Source organism: Nelumbo lutea, chromosome 1 (assembly GCF_056320005.1).
Source record: "Nelumbo lutea isolate HS-2025 chromosome 1, American lotus-T2T, whole genome shotgun sequence".
In the NCBI taxonomy this organism is placed as follows: domain Eukaryota; kingdom Viridiplantae; phylum Streptophyta; class Magnoliopsida; order Proteales; family Nelumbonaceae; genus Nelumbo; species Nelumbo lutea.
In genome coordinates, this window is record NC_142684.1 from 184,784,909 (window position 1) to 184,809,394 (window position 24,486).

Here is a 24,486-nt window from a genome sequence, read left to right on the forward strand (position 1 = left end):
AATACTTTAATATCTTATTTATTTTGTTGGACAGGAGCAACTTTCTAGATTGCAAGATGAAAATGGCTCATTGAAACAAACTTTGGAGTCAACGATTTCTGTTCGGCATCCATCTAGAAATGAAAGTGTCAAAATGATGCCAAATAATACAAATGTGCTCAAGGTAGTTATTGGAAGTTCTTTATTCTCTTGTTTCTTGTAATTTCTTGATGAATTTTCAAGTATTTGTTAGGAGGTTAGTCATCTATGCTGAATTTTGACTATTTTGTTTGTTCGTCAACTACACACTGTTCATATAATAAGGATACATTGCATGTAAATTTTTATGAGTTATGCTTGATGAAATGGGGTACATGTATTCTTTACATATACTGTTTTGATGATATGCTGCTTCTGCAGCTATTCTTTTGAAAATATTAACAAGGATATAAATTAAGAATGAAAATTATGGAACATGAAAAGTGTTATCTGCAAGATGGATATTGGACATAATATTAGGAACCTATTTCAGTGCTATAAATGCAAACCAGTCTATCCCAATTCCTTACAATAATACAAGGAAGTTAGCTGGTAAGGGAAACCTCTGTACATTCTTCCTGATTAGCCTGAGATCTTGCTAAGCCATCAGCTATTTCATTGCAGTCCCTAGGAACACATGCTAACACATGGGAGAAGAATTACAAACAAATGGGAAAGCCTTCTGATGGATTTAGCTGAATTACCAAAAAGCAAGTTTATTGCCGGCTTACATGAGATTTTTTTTTTTGATGGATAACCTTAATTTTATTAATTCTGTTAAAACGAATGGTATTTGTTTTGATCAGCAAGAAATTTAAGATTTTATTAAATGATAATAACTCTGGTTATTACAAAGGAAGCAGTTCACTCTCGACTGATTACAACTGTTACATCAGCACCCAAAATGAATGGTATTTACAAAAGATCGTGTCTGAAAGATCCCTCTGATGGACCATTGAAAGGCCAACTAAGAACCAAATCCTTTTCACGGGGAATGTGGAAGAGTAAGTTAGAAGAAGCCAAAAAGTACTAAGGTTTGGTAGAAAGCATTCCACTTGGTTTAGGGCTCAAAATTTTACAATCATAAACAGAGAGGGAAAGGAAGATGAGGTTGATAGTTTCCAACATTGAGGGGCTGTTTGATACCAACCGAGGGCTGGCTCGTTGGTGTGTTAGCTGGTTTGTTCCAGCGTTGATGCAGAATCGAATCCTGCAACCAGCACTTTGGGGAAAAAGGGGTCAAGGGGGAAGTTATTAATGGTGCATGGCACCAAATACGAAAAAAAAAGAAAAGAGGGGTCAAGGGGGAAGTTATTAATGGTGCATGGCACTGAATACCAAAAAAAGAAAAGAGGAGCTGTTTGATAATGGATGAAATGTCTGAATTGAATGACTTATCTCTGTCTTTTAGTAGATAAAGTCACTAAATAATAAAATATTTGAGATAATGGAGGGGCTGCTTGTTATCAAATGACCCAGAGCCAGCTTCTTTAATGTCAGCCTATTTCAAATTTCTGATGAATTGAAGGTTCCAAGAAATTCATTTAGAATGAGAAGAGGTAATCTCACACACATAAGCATAAACAATTTTATTTATAATACCTGGAAATTTATAGAAAATAAGGAACAGAGAAAAAAACCTTGTGTAAGTACACGGATTTAGGCTCTGTGGAGACTGCGCTGAAGACACTCAAATAAGCAGCCACAATGCACATATACCACATCATAAATCCCACTGCACAGTTCCACAACCCCTAAACAACAACAAATAGTCATATTTGCATAGAAGTCACAGCGCAGAGCACAATTGGTGTTGCTTCAGGAATCTCACCACTGTTCTGTGATTCAACACATCATCATAGTGGTCCCCTGTGCTGCGATGACATGCTGCCGCCTGCACCTCATCAGCACAATACACCCACAAAAAGTCTCTGATGACAAATTAACTTGTGAACACTCCAACGAAACTTCTATGGCATGAGAGGCCTCTAGAAGCAGGGCTGTAGCTAAACTCGTGCTCACATGTGGACCCCATGGAGAAGGGTGGAAACCCAGACCTCGGGATCCCCACAGTGACACATTTAGAAACCGTACTTGTGCCTTTTCTGTCTCAGATCTAACCGAATAACAAATTTTCCCGTTTTGGAGAAAGTTACCGTTCTTCTTATGTAGTTTCCTCTATAAATAGAGGAGGCCCACAGCCCTTCTCATGCATACTATATCACATGCTCGCATAAGCTCTGCCAGATTGTGCTCTCAACCTCCCTACAACTTCCATTAGAACTTTTTGCAACTTTCCTCCTCCTTCCTCCACCACAGAGCCATCTACCGTCTTTCAGGTAGACCTCCCATTGTTGTCTTACCCACCCCATTCATTCCTTGTAGTAAAATCAAGCTATACAACAACTTATTAAAAAAAATAAATAAATAAATAAAGCTATACAATGAGTGTTGCATGGACATGGACACGAGTCAGAATGTGATTTGGCGAGATGAGAAAAGATGGATTTGCAGACAAGTCTATGTAAAAGTATATACTATTAAAATAATTCATATTTTTTGAATTCTAAACATCTTGTACCTGCAAAAAGGGGTTTAAAATGTTACCTTTGTTACCATGTAACATTTGATACGAAAACTAGCATTCATCTTATACACTGGCCGTTCATTTATGTCAAATAAGCTAAGAGATAAAAAGGAAATGTTAGGTAGATGTGTCCTCAAGGACCTGTGGAATATTGGGTTCCGACACATATCCAACATGGACATGTTGTCCATTTAGGAGTCCTTGCTACACTGCGTACAGCAGAAACAAGAGTAAATGGAACTGCCCTGGGGGGATGACCTGCAATACGTTTGGGTTTTCTCTAGTGCTATCAATGGGTCAGGTCTGGTCCAGGTCAGGGTAAACTCAACCCTGAACTGATAAATAAATGTGCAGAGCCAGTCTCAAACCAGACCCTCTAGTGTCCGTAATAACTGAACCAATTATTAAGCAGGTCTTTCGTCTTTCTGGTTTGACCATGATAATACCTGACTATAATTGACAGCTTTACTTTTGACCTGTAATTTGACAATAGACCTACTCATTGTTTGATCGACACATTGGCAAATGATAACATGATAATATTACAAATATGCCAGGACAAAGATTTTACTACACTGGGGGTTATATTTGTAATATGCTAGTATACATATAATTGGGTTGGTTCAGTTTGGTCCTTTCATGTCTGCCTGGCCCGGTCTATTGATGACTTGCTCTAGTCTTTCTCACCCCTCCCTGATTAACAAATGTTATGCTGGTGTGATCGAAATCAAGCTCAGGAGATTTCTGACTCAGGTGTCAGTCCAAAGTTGCATCCTGTTCCTATTGCCCACGTACAGTCTAATGAATGGAAAGGAATAAGGATAAGCACTAAAACATATTTCTCTAAGACGTCTTTATTTGATGTTTAGAAATAAGGTTAAACAGAAGTAAAAAAACTTCCAAATTTGGCTTTCTAGAGTCACACTGCTGTGACTCTTAAGCTTTCAATTGACTCCTACAGAATCACATAAATCTTATGGTTTTAGGCAATTTGAACTTTGAGTTAATCTTCTCCAAATGGTCTCATTAGATTTTCTTTTCCTTTCTTTTTTCCTTAGAAGTTTTTTTTTTTTTTTTTTTGACAGACAAAATTTTGTTAATAGAAAAGACAATACAAAGGTGAAGAGATTTGACTGAAAACCCAAATCAAAATACAATAAAAGAAAGAAAACTAAGAAGCCTATGCTACATCCTCTTATTAAACAAGGTCCAAAGATGTCAGTACCAGGTCCTCTCTTGATATGTCCTTGAACTCCTTATTTGATAAAGATTATTCAGCAATCAGAAAACAAATACATGCAATTAGTTTCCTCCCCGAGCAATTTTCTTCAAGGATGAATCTATTTCTTCCTTTCTTTCTATATGTTCCATATGATTGCAAAGAGCACTATACTCCACAAAAATTTAGCCTTCTGGTTGCCTCTGATTCTAGGCCATCCTGAAAAAATCTCTATGGTTGGTGCTTAAAGGATTGTGTTTCTGCATTTTGAATATTTCAATGAAGAAGTCCCACAAAAATTCTGACCAGCTGCATCTGATGAACAAACGCAAGACATTTTCCTCTTGTTGTCTGTAGATTCTGTGCATGATACAAATATTTGGGAGGAAAATCCTCTAGAATTCCAATTGTTTTTCCTTAGGAATTAGTTACCAAAGATTTTGTATCTTTATGTATGTTCCTATAGAAACATTCGAATTATGTCTTGGTTGCTCTATTTGGGATCTTCACAGGGGGTAGGTGACCAATCACCCAACAAGCAGCAGAAGCCTTCAGCTCAAGCAAACAACCGTTCTACTGGAAACCAGATGCAGAGAGGTATTGTCCTTAAGCAGGACACATTAAGCAATGGGAGTGTACGGGTTATTGATTCTGATAGCATACAAAATAAGATGGAGTTTCAACACGAGAATGTACAGGGAAATTATAAGGTAATGTTACCTTTAGTTCTGTCTGTTTCTTCTGATAATCAGAAATTTAATGTTGAATCCCATCTGTAGGTGTTCAACACTTGTTGTTTAAGAGGAAGATTGAAACTGTAACAATTTCAAGCTTACATACCTTTTCATAGAATACTTCCCAGCATTGTATCATTTTTTTTTGGTATCATTCATGGTGGATGAACTTGATAATAGATATATGAATACACTGTAGGAGCTTGCAGATTTGCTAGAAGAGAAGAACAGATCCTTGGCAGCAATGCAAGCTAATCACAAGTCTGAAATAGAACGCCTAAAGATGGAACTTGACAAGGAACGTGGTAATCTAGCGAGGATACAACTTCAATTACAAGGTATATTTGTTCCTTGATGGTTTAAGTTTAATGCATTAATTTTTCTTCATTTTTCTAGTATCTCTGATTGTCCATATTTTTTATCAGAGGAACACAAGATGAGTGAGTCATTTCTGAAGGAGCTCCAGACATTAAAGTTGGATAAAGAGAGAGTAAGTTCAAAATGTGTAACTGGAGCTTAATTCAGAGAGCAATGAACTACTGTCTCATACTATTATTGTCTGTTTTATGTTGGTTATTCTATTAGCATTGTTTTATTCTCTAATATATCGAATAGTTTCTTAAAATAATATCTAGCCATCTCCTTTTCAAAAAAAAAAAAAATCTAGCCATCTTTTTGTTTCAATATTAATTGTCAATATAGGTCTTATTGGTTCTATCATGCAGTATATTTGAGGGAGCCTGTCTTCATTTTGAGGATTCTATAATGTGTTCTTGGCAGGAAATATCTCATTGAAGAGTATAAATGAATTTTGTACCCATATAGCTGGGACCAAGTGGCCAACATTGGGTAATGTCCTTTTTAGCTATTTTGAGGTGTTAGGTCAGTTTCAAATGATACTTAAGGATCTATGGGTATGGCGATTTATCTTAGGGATAAAAGAAAACCTCTTTTTACCTTTAAGATCAATCTTGAGAGTTACCAAGAGAAAAATAGGTTTCAGCAAGCAAGAATTTTGAGGGAGAAGAACCTTTTAGCAAAACTTCTAAAGTCAAGAAAGATTCAAGAAGATAGCATGATATAATAGAAAATCCAGCAAAAATGCAAGGAATCGAGAAAATAAAAAAAAATCAAGATTGGTCTGAGATTCAAGAAAGAAGGAAGAGAAATTAGATATGCAAGAAACCAGCTAGAAGGTTTTGGTCTTACCCAGGAAGAAGAGAGAAGAAGAAAAAAAGAAAAAAAAGCCTTCAAGAACATCAATCCTTAAATCTGAATATTTAATCTATTTTTGCATAAGTCAATCACTTTATATTCTTATGGCCTCAAAAAAATTAGGTCTCATTCACTAATATGTATAATTTTATTTTTCAAAGCAAAAGCAACTGCTACATCAGCAAAAATAATATGATTTTTCTAATGTGGCAGTTTTTTGAAACACAAAATTTTGAAAAAAATAAAAAAAAAATAAAAAAATATAAAACCGTCAAAATAAAAAAAAATTAAAGGCAGTTATACATTATAAACATGAAACTTGGAACCAACTGATGGTGGCTCAGTTGGTAAGTTCTCTGGCTAGTTGTAGACTTGTGATCAAATCCCATTGCCACCAGGGTTGGGAGGTTACGGGTATGGGGGATTGGCTATTCCCTGTTTTGTATCCTCATGAAGGAAAAAATGAAACTTGAATTTTGAAAGAAATTAAATGTTATAAAAAGCTTATTTTTAATAAATGTAAAATGTTTTACAATGCTTATTGGCTTAAACTAAAATGCATAAACTGATAAACATAACATATAAAACAAATTCCTAGTGAAAATTTTGAAGTGAAAGCAAGCATATGTGGATTGTACTCATGATCTGTACTCTTTTCCTTAATGGAATTTCTTTTCATTGATCGAAAAAAAACATATGCGAATTGTACCAAAGTGCTTCAAGCATTCAAGAATTCTAGTATTTGGAACTTTCAATCTGTTTATTCATCTCCTAGTTGCATTACTTCAATTAGTTATCTTGCATTCCCAATATTTAGAACTTTGGTCCTCTGTCTCCATAAAAGACACTTGAGGCAAGCTCAAACAAGTTCATGCTACGGTTTGGGCCCCCCAACCTAAATTTTTGTCCCATATATATGAAGAAATTGGTTTCATGATTTTAATTGCAGTCCATTCCATTTTAGGTATAGAGATCATATGTTATTTTTAATAAGTTTAGAGACCATATATTATTGTTTTTCTTTAATTGAAATTTTGCTATTTAAGATCCCATTTGCAAGAGATGAGGTTTTAAGCATTTGGAAGGACTTTGTTGTTATTTATAAGTTGATAGAACAATAATAGTATACAAATAGAAAAAAAGGGTGATTCTGTAGTTGATAAACCATTACAAAAGTACCTATTAGAAAAAAAAAAAAACATTGCAAAAGTGTCAAACACAGAAGAATCTGAAAAAGATGACAATTTTAAAAAGGCACATGCTTGGTCTGAGGCCGTGAGGTGCAAGGTGCACCAGGCATGCACCTTTTGAGAATGGCTGTCTGGGTTCAGGTGAGTTGCATACCCCGAAATGCACCTTGCCTCTGTGTCTAGGCATGCCTTAGATGTGCCTTATAAAACAATGCCTTAGAGAACAGAGACACTTTCCTACTTATATTACAAACCTAAAAATGTAGATAAATAATAAAAAAGACTAATTTCTCACCACCAACTAGCACTCTTTCATTAAATTGCCATAATTCTCTAATAACATGTCGATCTAGAAGATTTTGGCCTTGCTTGATGGGTAACTAATTACCTATCTAATGACATCAAAGCCACTAAGAACGGAGAAGTTTTAGTCTTTTTGAAAAATAGGCTGAAAGAAGCAACATGGCTACAACTTCAGTAAAAGAATTGCATTTTAAGCAGGCCCAGCATGCCAAGACAACTTAAGGTCTTTATAACATTACTCTAACCTGTTGACACCCTAAGAACTAAAAGCAAATGTCTAAATCTAAAGAAATCAACTTAATTGATAAAGCAGGAAGAATTCAAATATATCTCACATGAGTGAGAGCTCTTGTCTACTAATCATGTCATGAATCATTTAACATGTCTAGCATTTTCAATAAAAAAAAAAATTAACATGTCTAGGCATGTTCTAAGGGGTGGCTGAGGTAGATATCCCCATTAGACTTTTGGTTCTTACCAACTTCTTTCCTGTTAGCTCTTCTAAAATGCAAATGAAGCCAAAAGAAATTTTAAGGCTCTTTTTTTCATGTGAGCTAGTTCATAATAGCTGCTAGGAATGCTAACTTGTTGAGATTCATATTTTCTTATTATGATTGTAGGGTTGATGCGTGGTAACGTTGAATGCTTCTCATTCCTCTTTCAAATTATTTTTAGTTCTTATTTCTTTGACCTATCTATTCTTTATAACATCCCTTTGTCATTCAACTGCAGTCGTCTACTGAGATGAAACAGCTATGTGATGAATTGAATGAGAAAATATCAGAAATAAGAAGACTTCAGTTGGAGTTGAGAAGAAGGGATGAAGAAGAAGCAGCAGCAGATGATAGTGTTGAGGGTTTAAAAAAAACAATCACAACCCTAGAGAAGGAAAATGCTACTCTTAAGGTTTATACTTGTCTGCACTTGTATTTCTTCCTGTAAAATGTAACATCCTTCAATTCTATACCTGTGCCAGCAACCTTGAAATTATCCAGAATGGTTTAAAATGATGATGATTTTTTTTTTTTTTTTGCTATTCTGGATCTTTTCTTACATTATCAGGTGTGTTGTAGGTGGAGAAGGGTGAACTTGAGGCTGCATTGAGAATGAGTGGAAGGTCCTCACCAGATCATATTAGTACAGATGGTTCTTCCAAGAGGCATTTGGAGGTAGTTTTTTCCCCTTGTTTTCTTACCGGGTTATGGATGTAACAACAACTAGAAAACTAGCATAAACTGTGCTGTTTCTTGGAAATTTTGGTCCTTGAAAATGGGATGCTCTACATAGAATTTTGCATGATACTGGCCCCAATTATCTGGGTTATTGGAAGGAGTTGGCTGGAGACAGAAGTGGATGCTCTCAGAAGGTTTGGGAAAAATATTAGGAGAAAAATTGGTTATGATTTGGTCCTAACAAGTGTCTGATAAAGCACATTTTTTTAAATGATGATAAAGTTAGGGATGCAAATGGATCGGATTGGATTCAAATCCGGCCTGACACTGTTCATGTCGGATCCGATCGGATCTGATAGGACTCGATTTGAATTCGAATCCTATCAGTAAGTCAGATCTTTGGATCTGATCTGATCTGACTTGTTTTCTTTAAAAATTAATAAATTATTAAAAGAAAATTAAAATATATTAATTTAAATAAAATAAAAACAAAAATACAAGTATTTTTTAATTATTTTCAGCATATATACATGTTTTTTATAAATAAATAAATAATATAACAAATTTATAAAAATATAATATAAAAAATATATTTATAAATAAATAAATAACATATATATATGTATGTATTATATATATATATATATTTATGAATACATAATATATTAGATCCGGGGGGGGGGGGGGGAGGGATCCGAATCCGATCTGATGTGATCCGAAGATCCGAACAGGGGTGATCTGAATTTGGCCAAATAGGACTGGATCTCGAATCGGATCATGATCTGATCCATTTGCCCCTAGATAAAGTATATAATGCATTAATAAAAAGGAAGAAAATAATGGAGACCCATAATGGACTCCTTATGGGCGGAGGTTTTGGCATTTATAGAAGGTATGCAAAGGGCAAAGAAGATGAATATTACCAAGTTAGTCATTGAAGGATATTCAAGGTTGGTGATTGGATGGCTGCAGGATTCTGAGGCTGCTCTACTTTTAGAAATGAATTAAAGAAGTTCAAATGGAAGACTAGAGTACTGGATGTGGATTTCAACGGGTAAAAAGTGAGCAAATAGCATGGCTGATGCTTTAGCCAGGCAAGGGGTGGGAAGAAGTCAATTATTTTGGTAATAGTTGTAAGAATGTAAAAAGATGAGAGATAAGAGTTTTTATATTTCCGAAGGATGAATGTCTGTATGCACATTACCCATGTATACCAAGGAACTGTACACTGGGAATATACAAAAATATCACTCTCTGTTCCCCCTGTATGTACAGAACAATAAAAGGTCTTCCTTTGAACAATTTATGTGCTCTCAAGCATGAGAGCATCATAGCCTGGCAAATTACATACTAACTTATCTTTAGATTCACTTCTGGTATAAAAAAATATGAGAATTTCTTTCACACTAAATAATGCAGAACAAAGCAAATGGGACAATACTCTAAACTACCAATCCTTCTTTGCTCAATTGAGGCACCTCAAGGTGGAGGCATGCACCTCTTTTGGTTCACGTAGAGGCATCTAAGCCTCAGAAATTTTAAAACATTCAGTTTATCCTGTACATGCTATTTTTCTCCTTTCAATTGTTTTCTGGTTTGATTACCACATTTTGTTGGAATTGTTGATTAATAAACTCTTTCTGTTGCATTTTATGTAACTACTTTTCTCTCTACTGAAGGTCTCTTCTTCTGGAGGTTTTCCTTCAAAAGAAGAAATAGAAATGTCTGTAGAAAAATTGGAGAAAGATTTAAATGAAACCTGCCGAGAAAGAGACAAAGCATTGCAAGAATTGACCCGACTGAAGCAGCATTTATTAGAGAAGGTAGCCTTTTATACAAACATTTTTATATTTTGAGTTACAGCAGCTTCTTCTTTTATGCAATTCCATAGTATATTGCTAGTTAACTCATGATATTTACACCATTCTTATGTTTTGTAATGTATGGCATTAAGTTGTGCTTATTGGCATATCTTTTCTTACGTTTTCCTTTTTTAAACAGTATCTCTGATATAATTTCCTTTATTTATTTCTGCTGGGAGTACTTAATTTTATTTACATTAACTTTCATGGATATCTGATTGCTATTATCTATTTTATTTCTCTTTTTATTTGCATTACATAATGTGTACAAAATAATTGTTAAAATCCTTTCGGTTTTAGAATCATTGTTATGTTTGAATGCACTTATTCATTTTCTCTCTATGGTGCGTTGAAATTTGAATGCACATATCAAGTTGACATTTCTATTCAAAATTTGTGATTTGCACTGAAGATGATTTCTTCTACTGTGATGTTTTCTAGGAACTCGAAGAATCAGATAAGATGGATGAGGACAGCAAAATCATTGAGGAGCTTCGGGCAAATACTGAATATCAAAGAGCTCAAATATTACATTTAGAGAAAGCTCTGAAGCAGGCAATAGTAGGTCAGGAGGAGGTTAAGAAGATCAATAGCAATGAGCTTCAGAAATCAACAGAAATAATTAATGACCTCAAGCAAAAACTTGCAAACTGTATGAGCACAATTGATGCAAAAAATGTTGAACTTTTGAATCTTCAGACTGCTCTTGGCCAGTATTATGCTGAAAGTGAAGCAAAGGTAGACTTTGTATATGTACCTCATGCTTGTTTTAAGTGTACCAGAGATGCATGAATTCTTTGCAACTTCTGATCATGCCTTCTGATATTGGTTTTTCTTGCATTTGGTTAGGAACGCCTTGAAAGAGGTTTGGCTCTATCAAGAGAAGAATTAGCCAAACTTCGTGAATCATTGAAGGTATAACCCTCATTTTATCTCCTTTGAGGATACCCAATTCACTTTATTTTATTTTAAATGGCAGACACATATGGAGATGCACATGTATGGTTTATTTCCTCAGAATAGGAATTTTCTGCCTCAATTGTCCAATATATGACGTAAAACCATTTATATATAATACTGAATGTGTATACCTAGCTGTCAAGGCGATGCCTAGGCGACAAGGCGCCCTTGGAGGCTTGTCTCGCCCAGTCGCCAAGCAGTTTTGCATACTGTGTAATAAAATAATTTTGTATTGTTATTTTTTTGAGATTATAATTATAAAATAGGCATTCACATTATTAAAGAAAAGTATTCATTTTTTGTGTTTATAAACTAATTTCTTTTTATTATTTTCTTATTTGTTAGGGTTTAATCAACACAAACATTGCTAACTGCTGTATTGAACCCTCAATGACTTCAAAATCTGAACCAATAAGTAAGGGAAGAACTTAAAATTTTGTCTAATCAACATATTTCTTCTTTTCTTCTTTTCCTATAACAAAAGTAGGGGTTCAGCCCCTATAATTTTTGAATTTTCTTTCCTTTTTTCTTTTTCTTCTAAAAAATATGTTGATTTTCTAGACTTAAACATGAAGTTTATAATTTTCTTATTAAAATTATGGATAGTCGTTAAAGAAAGTTGGTTATGGAGCCTAGGGAACTACCCTAAGATATGTGATTTTTACTTAAAAAAATCCATCGCCTAGGCGACTAGGTGATAAGGCGCCCCCCTGTCGCCTAACCTCGCCTTGGCGCCTTGAAAACTGTGTGTATATTTGTGACCCAAATGGGGGAAATATTTTGGTGTATGAGTATAGGCTAGAAATTTAAGATAATCTAAGACATGCCAATAATTTTTCCAAGATTATCTCTGAATATGTAGCTTAGAGCCTTGATTATCAGTTTGCATATGAGTATCCAACATTAGGATTTTCATCAGTACCACTAAAAGGTGTCAACAGTTTGGGAAATTCTAAAATATGTTAAGATAGATTTACAAAATTTTGTTTAATGATATCAGTAAATCTTTATATGCTTCACCAGGTTATAGAGACTCTTATTAGAGGTTGATATTTATGACTTGCAAAATAAAGCTATGGTTGATATTTATGACTGCAAAATAAAGCTACACAATCAGGTTCTATATGGTAAGCATATAAAAATGTTAAGAGCCACATGTACTGATGCAATTCAATGTGGAGACTGGGGAGTGCAAATTTGACTGTTTGAGCACCATAATGTGGCAACTACAATTGGTTCCTGTTTGCCCCTTGATTGGTCAATACGCATGCCAAACCATTTTCTGATCTATATTTCCACTGAATTCAGGCCCCTCAAATCCCATGCCAGCTGCCTTCTCTCAAAAAATGTCTCTTGCATTGGATCTTGACTGATAATAAAAAGAACTTTTTCCTTTTCGATTGAGTAGCAAAGTTGCAACTTTCTAGGTGTCAGTATTATATCGACATCTTGTGCATAAGCATGTGGTATGTGATTTTTTTTGTAGCATGTCTTTATGGGCGTAAATGGGAGTGACTGGGTTGCTATTGTAGTGGTATCAAGATGTGAGCATGGAGGTACATGATATTTTTATTTATAAAGAAATCATAAATGTTGAGTGGGCTGATTTATGTTTAATTTGTTTTCTTTTAAAATAAGAAGTTGTTGGGCCTTGGGCCCATTAGTCTTTTATTTTTAAAAGAACTGTAAGTACTTAGTTGAGTTGCTGCCCTACTAGGGGCATCTTTGTAATATCCCATATTTAAGTTAATTATAAATAGAATGAGGGGCTGGCGGCTAGGGTTATGAATCACTATCTTAGTCGACCTTCTTCTCCTTTTCTTCCCTTTCCTCTATCTATTGCTGAAACCCCCAACTTTCTCCTCTTCCTTTCACAAGAAGCTTGGCCGAATCAGCACATAAGGCTTTCTACTTGGTATCATAGCAGGTTGAAGGTTCTTGAAGAGATTCACTCCTGCAGCCCTAGATCGGGCGACTGCATGGAGATTTAAGAGGCTGATCAAAGCTCTCAGGTAAGCCTAGTTTTTGGATTTTCCTGATGGATATGTATGCCCTGTAGCTGGTCTAGGGTTTCTCATCAGAATCAAGAAAAACTAGAGAAAGGGGAAGAGTCCTGATTTTGTTGGACTCTTCAATTTTGACCTAGGTAGTGGCACCCTTATTTTTTAGGGTTCCTTTGGGTTTTTTGTAAGGGGCGATTCAAGTTCCATGTGGTTTGGAGGCTTCTAGAGAGGGGCAGTTGCTTTTTCTCTCTCTTCTCCCATCTCATCGAAAAGGAATCTTTCGTGGAAAGAAAGTTCAAGACACCAAAGGAGTGTCGGTTCCAGAAGGTATTCTGTTTGTTCTTGTTGCATTTTTTTGGTTGTTTTCTGTACCTCTTTTGAGACACATGGAGGGACACATAGTTGAATATAAGCTCGGGAATGAAATGGGATCAGTGGGAGGAGGTGCTAGAGACCCCTTCGGAGCTGGGACCATTACTACAGTTAGGTTGGATGGTACAAACTACTTGGAATGATCCCAATCTGCAAAGATGGCCATTGGGGCTCGTGGAAAATTGGGGTATATTACTGGTGAAGAGGTGAAACCCAAAATTGGCAACTCCCGGTGGGTGCGGGAAAATTATATGGTAATGACATGGTTGTGTAATTCTATGTTGCCACATATAAGTAAATTTTTTTTTATGGACAAACACTGCTAAGGAGATATGGGATGGGGTTGCAAAAACCTATTCACAAAGGGAGAATGTTGCTAAAGCTTATCAACTGAGAAATCAAATTATTGCCACAAGGCAGGGAGATAGATCTATTGCAGCCTATTTTTCAGTTCTTAAGACCCTGTGGCAGGAGATTGACCATCTAGAGACCTTTGCTTGGGAAACCACCAAGGATGCAGCTACCTATCAAAGACATTTAGAGAAGTATAGGGTGTTCGAATTCCTTGCTGGCCTTAACCCTGAGTATGACATTGTACGACAACATCTTCTTTCTAGGGACAGTGCCACTCTCTCCCAAGCATATGCCTTTGTGTCAGGAGAGGAGTGCAGGAGGGATGTAATGATGAAAAATCTCAGTTCTGATCAGTCTGCTATGGTAAGTGTTGTGAAATCTAAACAGAATGGCAATGAAAACAAAAAGGAAGACAAAAGGGACTTGGTCTGTGACTACTGTAAGAAGCCTAAGCATACAAGAGACACTTGTTGGAAGCTTCACCCACATCTTGTGCCAACTAGATTGAAGAATAAGAAAGGAAATGCGCACATGGCAGTTACTGGTGATACTCCGCCCCCCCCCCCCCCCCCCCCCCCCCCCTACTACAACTGCTTTGGAGTTTGTTGCAGCTACTGCAGTAAGGGCCGAGCTTGAGAGGTTTGGGTTACTTCTGAATCAGAGGGATACAACTAGTTCTAGTTCAGCCGTAAGCGGACAACAAGGTACAGGTAGCACAGGTGGAGCTCACTCTACTACCTCCTTTGCCCACACAGGTAGTTCACATGTCACTGCAAACTATGTTATTTCTTTAGGTAAGGAGAGATCTCCTTGGATTATAGACTCTGGAGCCTCAGAGCATATGACCCATTGCTCCACTATTTTCTCTTCTTATCAGCTCTGTTCTGGCAGAGATAGGGTCTCCACAGCTGATGGATCCCATGTTCCTATTGCTGGGAAGGGATTTGTCAAGATCAATGATTCTATTTGCTTACCTTCTGTCCTCCATGTTCCTAGATTGAGCATTAATTTGTTATCTGTTAGTAGTTTGACTAAGAATCTGAATTGCCTAGTAATTTTTTCTCCTGGAAGCTGTATTTTGCAGGATCTGGATTCAAAGAGGACGATTGGGAGTGGTCGTGAAGTGAATGGAATCTACCTCCTGGATGCTCTCCCTCTTCACCAAAGCCATCATGTTTACAAAGATAGTGAGTCAAAATCTGTGGGTCAGATTATACTTTGGCACAACCGTCTGGGTCATTTATCATTTTCTTCTTTGAGTTGTTTGTTTCCAAAACTGTTCGAGTTTGAGTCTGTCAAGTTTGAAGTGTGAGGGTTGTGAACTTGGAAAGCATTGTAGACACTCTTTTAAACCTAGTAATAAAAGATGTTCTTCTCCCTTTGATGTTATTCATTCGGATGTGTGGGGCCCTTATCATGTTCCCTCTATGGGCGGCTATCGCTATTTTCTCCTGTTTGTGGATGATTTCTCTCGATATTCCTGGATTTACCTGATGAAATCACGCGATGAAGTACCACCCTTGGTGAAGCAATTCCACCAGATGGTACTAACACAGTTTGGGACAAGAATAAAGATGTTCAGATCTGACAATGCTAGGGAATATTTTGAGAGACATCTTGCCTCATATCTGTTGGAGTATGGTGTTGTCCATCAGAGCAGTTGCTCCTATAGTCCACAGCAGAATGGTGTTGCAGAGAGGAAGAATAGACACATCGTTGAGACGGCAAGAAGCATGATGATCACAGCCACAGTTCTGGTTCGTTTTTGGGGTGATGTACTTCTCATGGCAGTATATCTAATTAATAGAGTGCCCTCTCGTGTACTCAGATTCAGGACCCCATTCAGCCTTCTTTTTCCTCAGGGAGAGATGTTTCATATTCCTCTAAAGGTGTTTGGATGTGTCTGCTTTGCACATATTCTTGACCCTTACTGTTCAAAGCTTGATCCCAAGGCAAAGAAATGTGTTTTCCTTGGATATGCAGAGAATCAGAAAGGGTACCGCTGCTATGATCCAGTCTTTGGGAACTAGTATGTTACTATGAATGTTACATTTTTTGAATCTACGTACTTCTCAAAGGGTCCTTCTCAGGGGGAGTGTTTTGGGCAAGTAAGTCAGTAGTCTATCCCTCTCCTAGTTCCAGTTCCTGTGTCTACTCCTATGCTTGACCACCACCCGATGTCACCCACCTTGCCACCTCCTTTGCGTACCATTTCACAACATTACTCACGGCAGAGACTCCATAAGGCGGTTGATTCCACTACAACAGAACTCACATCACTTCCTGTCGATCCCTTGGAAACTCCAGATTCGACTGATACAGATTCAGGTATTCATCTCGATCCCACTATTTTAGTTCCCATTGATCCTACTGACACTGTTACAGATAACCTTGATCTCCCTATTTCTCTTAGAAAAGGGAAGAGAAAGTGCACTGCTCATTGTATCTCACAGACTTATCCTACAGTGGACTTTCTCCTTCCTACCGTGCTTTTCTCTCTTCTCTTGATTCAGTGTCTATACCCAAGGGTGTTAGTGAGGCTCTCTCCAAACTTGAGTAGAAGACAGCCATGCAGGAAGAGATGAAGCATTGATTAAGAACCAGACATGGGAAATTGTGGACCTATCAGAAGGCAATGAGACAATTGGATGCAGATGGGTTTACACAGCAAAGTATAAGGCAGATGGAAGTATAGAGAGGTACAAGGCAAGACTTGTTGCAAAAGGGTACACACAGACCTATGGCATTGATTATCTAGAGACATTTGCACCAGTTGCAAAGATGACCTCTGTTCGGATACTCCTTTCTCTTGCTGCCTCATACTCTTGGCCCTTGTTTCAACTGGATGTAAAGAATGCTTTCCTAAATGGGGATCTGCAAGAAGAGGTGTATATGGATCTTCCAGTTGGTTTTTATGATAATACTGAAAAGGGAGAGGTATGCAAGCTGAAGAAGTCACTATATGGCTTGAAACAATCTCCTAGAGCATGGTTTGACAGATTCAGAAAGGCCCTGATTGTTTTTGGCTACACTCAAACGCAATCTGATCACACCTCGTTTGTGAAGCGCAGGGGATCTTTGGTGTCAATCCTAATTATTTATGTGGATGACATTGTTGTCACTGGGAATGATCTGAGTGAGATTGATAGTTTGAAGAGGAGCCTGCATAAGGAATTTGAGATTAAGGATCTTGGAGAACTAAGATACTTCTTAGGCATCGAAGTTGCAAGATCGAAACATGGAATTTTTATTTCTCAAAGGAAGTATGTCTTGGACCTTCTCCAAGAGATAGGGAAGCTTGGAACAAAGGCAGCTAGCACCCCCATTGATCAGAACCATAGAATCAGTGCATCAGAAGGTGAACCAGTGAAGGACCTTGGGAGATACCAAAGACTTGTGGGTCAGCTACTATACTTGTGTATGACAAGACTGGATATCTCCTATGCAGTAAGTGTAGTGAGTCAATACATGCATGCTTCACGAGATCAGTATTGGAAGGCAGTTGACAGGATCCTTGCATATTTGAAGGGACATCCAGGCAGAGGCATATTGTTTACTGATCATGGACAATTGAAGCTAGAGACCTATACAGATGTGGATTGGGCAGGATGCCTTGATGACAGAAGATCAACTTCAGGAGTGTGCACCCTAGTTGGGGGTAACTTAGTCTCATGGAAGAGTAAAAACAAACAGTTGTGGCAAGATCAAGTGCAGAAGCGGAATATAGGGCCATGGCACATGGAGTTTCAGAACTTCTTTGGATCCGTTCTCTATTAGAAGAAATCGGTGTACAGGCAGAAGAACCTATGATGCTATACTGCGATAACCAGGCAACAATCAATATTGCCCATAATCCAGTCCAACATGACCGAACTAAGCACATTGAAGTAGATAGACATTTTATCAGAGAAAGGGTAACTTCTGGAGAAGTTTGTCTTCCATACATTTCTTTTGATCTGCAGCTTACTGATGTTCTCACAAAAGGTGTTGCAAAGAATAAGCTGGAATATGATCTACGCAAGTTGGGAATGTGTGACATCTATTCCCAACTTGAGGGGGAGTGTTGAGTGGGCTGATTTATGTTGGGCTGATTTATGTTTAGTTTGTTTTCTTTTAAATTAAGAAGTTGTTGGGCCTTGGGCCCATTAGTCTTTTATTTTTAAAAGAATTGTAAGTACTTAGTTGAGTTTCTGCCCTACTAGGGGCATTTTTGCAATATCCCATATTTAAGTTAATTATAAATAGAATGAGGGGCTGGCGGGTAGGGTTATGGATCACCATCCCAGTTGACCTTCTCCTTTTCTTCCCTTTCCACTGTCTATTGCTGAAATCCCCAACTTTCTCTTCCTTTCACAAGAAGCTTGGCCAAATCAGCACATAAGGCTTTCTACTATAAAAATACGTAAATACTTAAAATGATCACACGAGCATAAGCAAGATTCCCTTTAAGATATTGGGACTTGTACTTGACATGAAGCAGGAAAATACAGCTTTATATTTATCCTGTGAATGGAAAACTCAATCATGCATGATATTGGATGGGGCTTGGCCATGCCAATGATGACAGGTTCTGTACTGACCTTCCTGAGGTTTCTGTTGCTTGAGGACCTATGATCATTATGTCTACAGTGACAACTCCTAGGTACTAAATTCTCGAATGCATTTTATAGTGATGAATGCTAAAACTTCCTTTTGTTCTTTGTTATATTTTTTCTAATCTTCATGTAACAGTTTCCAACTTACCAATTTTTTTTACTATGTATTTCTGTAGTACTAGACATTCTTTTATCAGTAATAGAACAAATCATTAAAATGTATAGAGTATTGACCCCATATACAAGAAGAGGTAAAACAATTAACTTGGAACCTATATATGCAACACTGGACCTTCATTCTTATCAAAATATATTAAGTCAACCTCACTGAACTCACTAAGAATTCAAACTCAACAATTCCAACCTGTACACATATTATAAGCATAGTTTTCAAGGCGCCAAGGTGAGGCTAGGCGACAGGGGGTGCCTTGTCGCCTAGTTGCCTAGGCGATGGATTTTTTTAAGTAAAAACATGTATCCTATGGTAGTTCCCTAGGTTCCATAATCATATTTCCTTAATAAACATTCATAATTTTCATAAGAAAAGTATAAACTTCATGTTAAAGTATAGAAAATCAGCATATTCCAACATATTCATTAGAAGAAAAAGAAGAAAGAAAAGAAAATTAAAAAAAATATAGGGGCGCTGAACCCCTATTTCTGTGATAGGAAATGGAGAAAAGAAAAGGTGGAAGAAGAAGAAGAAATTAGTATATAAACACACAAAATTAGTAAAGAAAAATAAGAAAATGTGTTGATTGGACAACATTTTATGTTCTTCCTTGCTTATTGGTTCAGGTTTTGAAGTCTTTGAGGGTTCAATACAGCATTTAGCAATGTTTGTGTTGATTAAACCCTAACAAGTAAGAAAATAATAAAAAGAAATTAGTATATAAACACAAAATGAATATTTTAGTTTAAAAATGTCTTTTTTTATAATTATAACCTCAAAAAATTAAGAATATGAAAGTTTTTTATAACATGCTATAGATAACTACTTGGCGATTAGGTGAGGTGAGCCTCCAAGGGCGCCTGCCTAGGCATCACCTTGACAACTATATTATTAAGTCAAGTAAGCATTTTTAAGAAGTATCATTTGTATATTTATTGTTGAAGGCTATGAAGGACTACCTTACCTCAAGTTGTTCACTTTCTAGAGTACCTAACTTTACGGTTTTACCTGAAGCTTTAGTAACAATGGACTGTTACATGGGACTTGGCAGTTTGAACTGTTGCAGTAATGCAACACTGCTCTTTTCTCAAGCAGTCAAGCTCATTGAAAATCTTGCTATTTTTTCTTAGGATGCTAATGAAAGGGTGGAGTTATCAAAGCGGGAAAAGGAAGAAATATTGAGTAAGCTTTCACAAGCTGAAAGGATGCTATCAGAAGGAAAATATACAGTGCAGAAGCTTGAGGAAGACAATACAAAATTACGTCGTGCACTTGAGCAGAGTATGACAAGGCTTAATAGGATGTCAATGGATTCAGATTATTTTGTTGACAGGTTAGTTTGAATATGTTAATTATAATTACGATATGGGGCCAAAATCAACGAAAATGGAAGTTAAAGTGTCAAATCCATACTCTTCTCTTAGTTTATAGGCCTTGTTAGCAGTTGGATTTTCACAAATCCACATTAACTCAGCCCAATTCTGTGGGCCTAAAATGTTGCAGCAGTAAATCTAAGTCTTATTGAGTTGAGCCCAAGGACCACAAAGTTCAGCTCATTCCAAAAGGCTCAATCAATCAGCTGTCAACAAGTGGACCCACATGATTTGGATTTGATTTTCTCGATCAAATTTTTTCTAAATTGAAATTTAATTTACCTCAGGTGTTCAGCCTTTTACTACTTTCATATTCTTATCCTAATTCTTATTGGAGAAACTGGGAAATACATAGTTCTAATGGTAATGAATGGCTAATACCATTGGCAGGCGTATCGTGATCAAATTACTGGTGACATATTTTCAGAGAAATCACAGCAAAGAGGTAAAATATTTCCTTTACTCCATCTGTGTGTGCTGGGGAATAGGTTCCAAGATGTGAGGATGGGAAAAAGAAAATGCCCTCTCTCTTCCGTACAGGAAACATGAACGTGGTTGAGGCTTACCATAGAATGATCTTATCCAAAATTCTTATGTGTGGTTTTGGGCATTGTTTTGAAAACTGGACCTAGCATTTAACTGGATGAATTTGGCGTTTCCTGGCTTAGCCATGTGGTTGCCAGTGAAGTCTGGTTTCCAAAACTTTCTTTGAGCAATCAGGCTTAAAGTTCTTTTTTTAATTATTATTATTTGGGGAGGAGAGAAAAAGAAGAAATGCATGACAAATGGTTCTCAAAACAAGTCCCGATATTGGATAATTAAGATTTATCAATCAGGTCAGTTATTGAAGTTGGATTTGCATTACTACCTTCAGTAGTTCTTGTTACTTTTATTCCTATTCCCATCAATCAATTCCTTTTTTTCCATCAGTCCATCACTCCTACATTGTCTCTGAATCAACTGGTCCTTCATAATGCCCATGGGATAGATCATGTATAATGGAAGCAGGGCATATGGATTTTTCCCATTCTTCATCTTGATGTTTCTAGCCTCACCAATCTTAGAGATGATATTGATATCCTACTTGAGACATAAATGAACTGATTATCAATATAATCACTAGGTTCTGGATCTTATGGTTCGTATGCTGGGATTCTCTGAAGAAGACAAGCAAAGAATAGGTGTTGCTCAGCAAGGTGCAGGTAAAGGTGTTGTTCGGGGTGTCTTGGGTCTACCAGGACGCTTAGTTGGTGGCATCTTGGGAGGAAGCTCGCCTGAAGTACCTGGTCATGTTCCATCTGAAAACCAGGTATATTTCTTATTATTGCTCCAATTTTATGCTATGCTCCTCCAGTTCTTGTTGAAATGCATTTTTCCCTTGTTATGTTGTCAGTTTATAGTTCATAACCTATCAAATTCAACTATTCAGTTTTGTGGTAGTAAATCTAGCTATAAGAGGGTAGCCTTACATAAGTACACAATCCGGCCAACCCAGGACGGGACCTGGGTCAGTTCGATCCATTTTACTAATTAAATTTAAGTGCTGAACATTCCAGCACAATAACAAAATTAATATGTGCACAACTAAGGGATGAATACTCTAGAACAAAGGGTAAAACAGGAAACAACAATTAACAGGAAAACTCTGGAAAGAGATTTAATCACATGCTTTAAATGTGTAAGAAGAACCTTCCAGAATAAAAGGGTAAAAAGGAAAAAACGCAATAATAACTCAGGAAACTTTGGAATGTGCACCCAAAACCTATAAATAGATGCTTCTCATCCATTTCAAAGGACTTCTGGGACCTCATCCTCCACCCGTGAATTGCCATTGCTCTCATCTCTCCCTTCCATCTCATCCATTCTCCATCTCCCATACAGCCATCTTTCATCTCATTGCTGGAATTCCAGATCTGGCGAACTACATTGGCCTGATCCCTCGCCAGGGGTATGTAGGAAGTCCGTCTGGGGGTCTGGCCACTGTCTTTCCTTCCCTTCCTTTCTCCTTTCAGTTCTGCAACTCAAACCCCTCCCTTAGACCTCAGAGTATAGACCACCTGGCACCACCTGTCCACCGCCTTACACTAGCAAGATCACATTGACTGAAGGATCAACCTATTGATGTAGCATATACACTTTTCATCTGGAGTATATAACCAGTGAGTACCACTTGTTAGATGTCCTAGTCTGAAATCCATTTTACAGAAAAAAAATGTGGCCTTGCCTTTTCCCTGTTCACTTTTTAATAATACTGTTTAATCTGGGTTGTGGGTATTGGTTTCTCCATTTCTATTTGTTTTCGCTTCCCCCCTTCTTGGGAGTCCACCATCTTGTTTTTCCGTCACTTCCAAATTGTCAGATATCCTGACCTTGAATTTTTTTTTCCATGTATTCATAAAATTCCAACCTTTCCACATGTAATCGTGTCATTTTTTTTTTCTGAGTTGTCTGTTTCTATTGCAGTCTTTTACAGATCTTTGGGTTGATTTTCTTCTCAAAGAAACAGAGAGAAGAGAATCTGTGGAAGCCACCGGGGGATCCAAGGCTGATCCACATGGAAGAAGTCCGAGCACCACACGTGTTATCACACCAATGCCCGACCAGAGGTCAAGCCCATCTAGTTCTGCTTCTCGTCCCTTGAGGGTACATCAATCCCTGGATCAGACCCCAGATCCCATTTCCTCAAGGGGAAACCCGCTGCTGATTGAACATTCCGACTCTGAGTTTTCAACGGTTCCTCTCACGACGTCGATTTCTCCATCGCCAGAAAACGGTTCTCGAATCTCAAGGCTGCTCCCAAGATATTAAAATGAGGCGACATTATACATCTTGTTTTTCTTTGGGTGGGTAACCTGAAATCATGTAATTAATCAGGGGTACAGATTCTTTGTGGATGTTCTGTAATTCTTTCTTTTGCCTTCATCAATTATTTATACCATTTGTTCAGATCCAGAAGACAAACAACAGTGTCTTGTATTGGTTATCTAACTAGCCATCATAAGTTCATAACACAATAACTATCAGTATGCCATAGCTGCTATTTTGTGTTTTATTTTTTTTCTTGGTAAAAGCTGCTGCTATTCTTTTGCATGTAAATAACAACATTAATGATGCTTGTTGCCTCTACAACAACTATTCTCAAGGATCAAAATTTTAAATTTCAGAACGCACTGGATATGATCATCATACGTTGTTTTAAGTTTTTTTTTTTTTTTTTTTTAATCTTTGTTTTAAATGTTAAATAGCATTATTTCTACCCCTTCTCAAATTTTGAAAAAAAAAAATTAAAAACAAAAGTGCTTGGTTCAACATTTGGAACACTGGTCGTGCATTAAACGTCATTTGGATGCCCCATCTTTAACAAGACAAAGTCACAAAACCCTCCAAAATCAAAATTATTTGGAGGATAGAGAAATCATTCGATATGGTTAAGTAAGCATAGTTTTTTTTTGGAAAGCCCGAAGGAGTTGACCTCACGAGAAATTACATTGAGTAGAAAAGAGGGAGTTGAGGACCATGTGATAATTCTGTTACAGGTTAATTAAACTTCAAAGCAAATTTAGCTAGTAAATAAGAGAGCGGTGAAAAAAAGCCAATCAATGAGAGAACGGTAAGCTGCTTCGCTTCCACAGTCTTGACGTGTAGGAGAGATCCAAATCATACAACACGGCTAGCATCACAATATAGAAATAAGTGCTCAAGTATTTCAGCATTTGGTGAGGAAGGAGAACAATGAGGACCAATGTGAGAAAAAGTTTGATGTTAGGAGGAGGGCACCTGTATCTCCAGAATTGTCTCCAACTCCATGTGGAATTGATTTGGGAGGAAGTAGAAGATGTTGAAGCATCACTTTCATTAAGCATTTTAAGACCTGAAGATGTGGTATGTGATGACTGATGATCCATGGGGTTACCATGCCAAACAAGGCGATCTTGAGAATGAACACCGGGCCGCGACAATAGGATGGAGCCTACTTGTTGAAGCTGATATGGGTCCCATAATGTGGAGAGGAATTGCTGATTCCAGATCATCTCGTGATTTATCAGATTTGCCACTCTTAGTGGGTTGGATGGAATTGCTAGAGAGTTGGGTTAGATGTTTATGATATGGAATCCAAGGGGTGTTATAGACATCTACACTATCCATTCAGCCATCCATCACTGATAGTCCAATGACATCCAGTTTGCAGCAACTCCCGACAGTGAAGCATGCTAGCCCCAAATAGAAAATTTCACCCAAAGAGCATTTTCGGTTCAGTCAAGAAATTCCAACACAGCTTCATAACTAAAGCCACATTTCTACGGTGTGCATCACTGAAGGCTAACCCCTAATCCTCAGGCTGTAAGTGGAATTTTTT

General features: G+C 37.2%; 1 protein-coding gene across 3 annotated transcripts in view; it reads left to right on the forward strand.

Annotated features, from left to right (window-relative positions):
- The window catches only part of LOC148879755 (pentatricopeptide repeat-containing protein At5g16860-like), a 45,272-nt gene that overhangs the window by 16,794 nt on the left and 3,992 nt on the right, over positions 1-24,486 (forward strand). For 2 of the 3 annotated variants that reach the window (XR_016104323.1, XM_088961421.1), the window contains exons 3-14: positions 35-163; positions 4,337-4,534; positions 4,758-4,896; positions 4,984-5,048; positions 7,999-8,172; positions 8,340-8,435; positions 10,118-10,261; positions 10,742-11,038; positions 11,150-11,215; positions 19,887-20,089; positions 20,520-20,574; positions 21,253-21,438. Coding sequence is in view for 1 of the 3 variants with exons in the window: in XM_088961421.1 (XP_088817547.1) it covers positions 35-163; positions 4,337-4,534; positions 4,758-4,896; positions 4,984-5,048; positions 7,999-8,172; positions 8,340-8,435; positions 10,118-10,261; positions 10,742-11,038; positions 11,150-11,215; positions 19,887-20,089; positions 20,520-20,574; positions 21,253-21,438 (1,752 nt within the window). In the remaining 2 variants the exon portion in view is untranslated. Of the gene's footprint in view, positions 1-34; positions 164-4,336; positions 4,535-4,757; positions 4,897-4,983; positions 5,049-7,998; positions 8,173-8,339; positions 8,436-10,117; positions 10,262-10,741; positions 11,039-11,149; positions 11,216-19,886; positions 20,090-20,519; positions 20,575-21,252; positions 21,439-24,486 lie in introns of those variants that run through there. The other variant, XR_016104324.1, reaches the window with a different exon arrangement.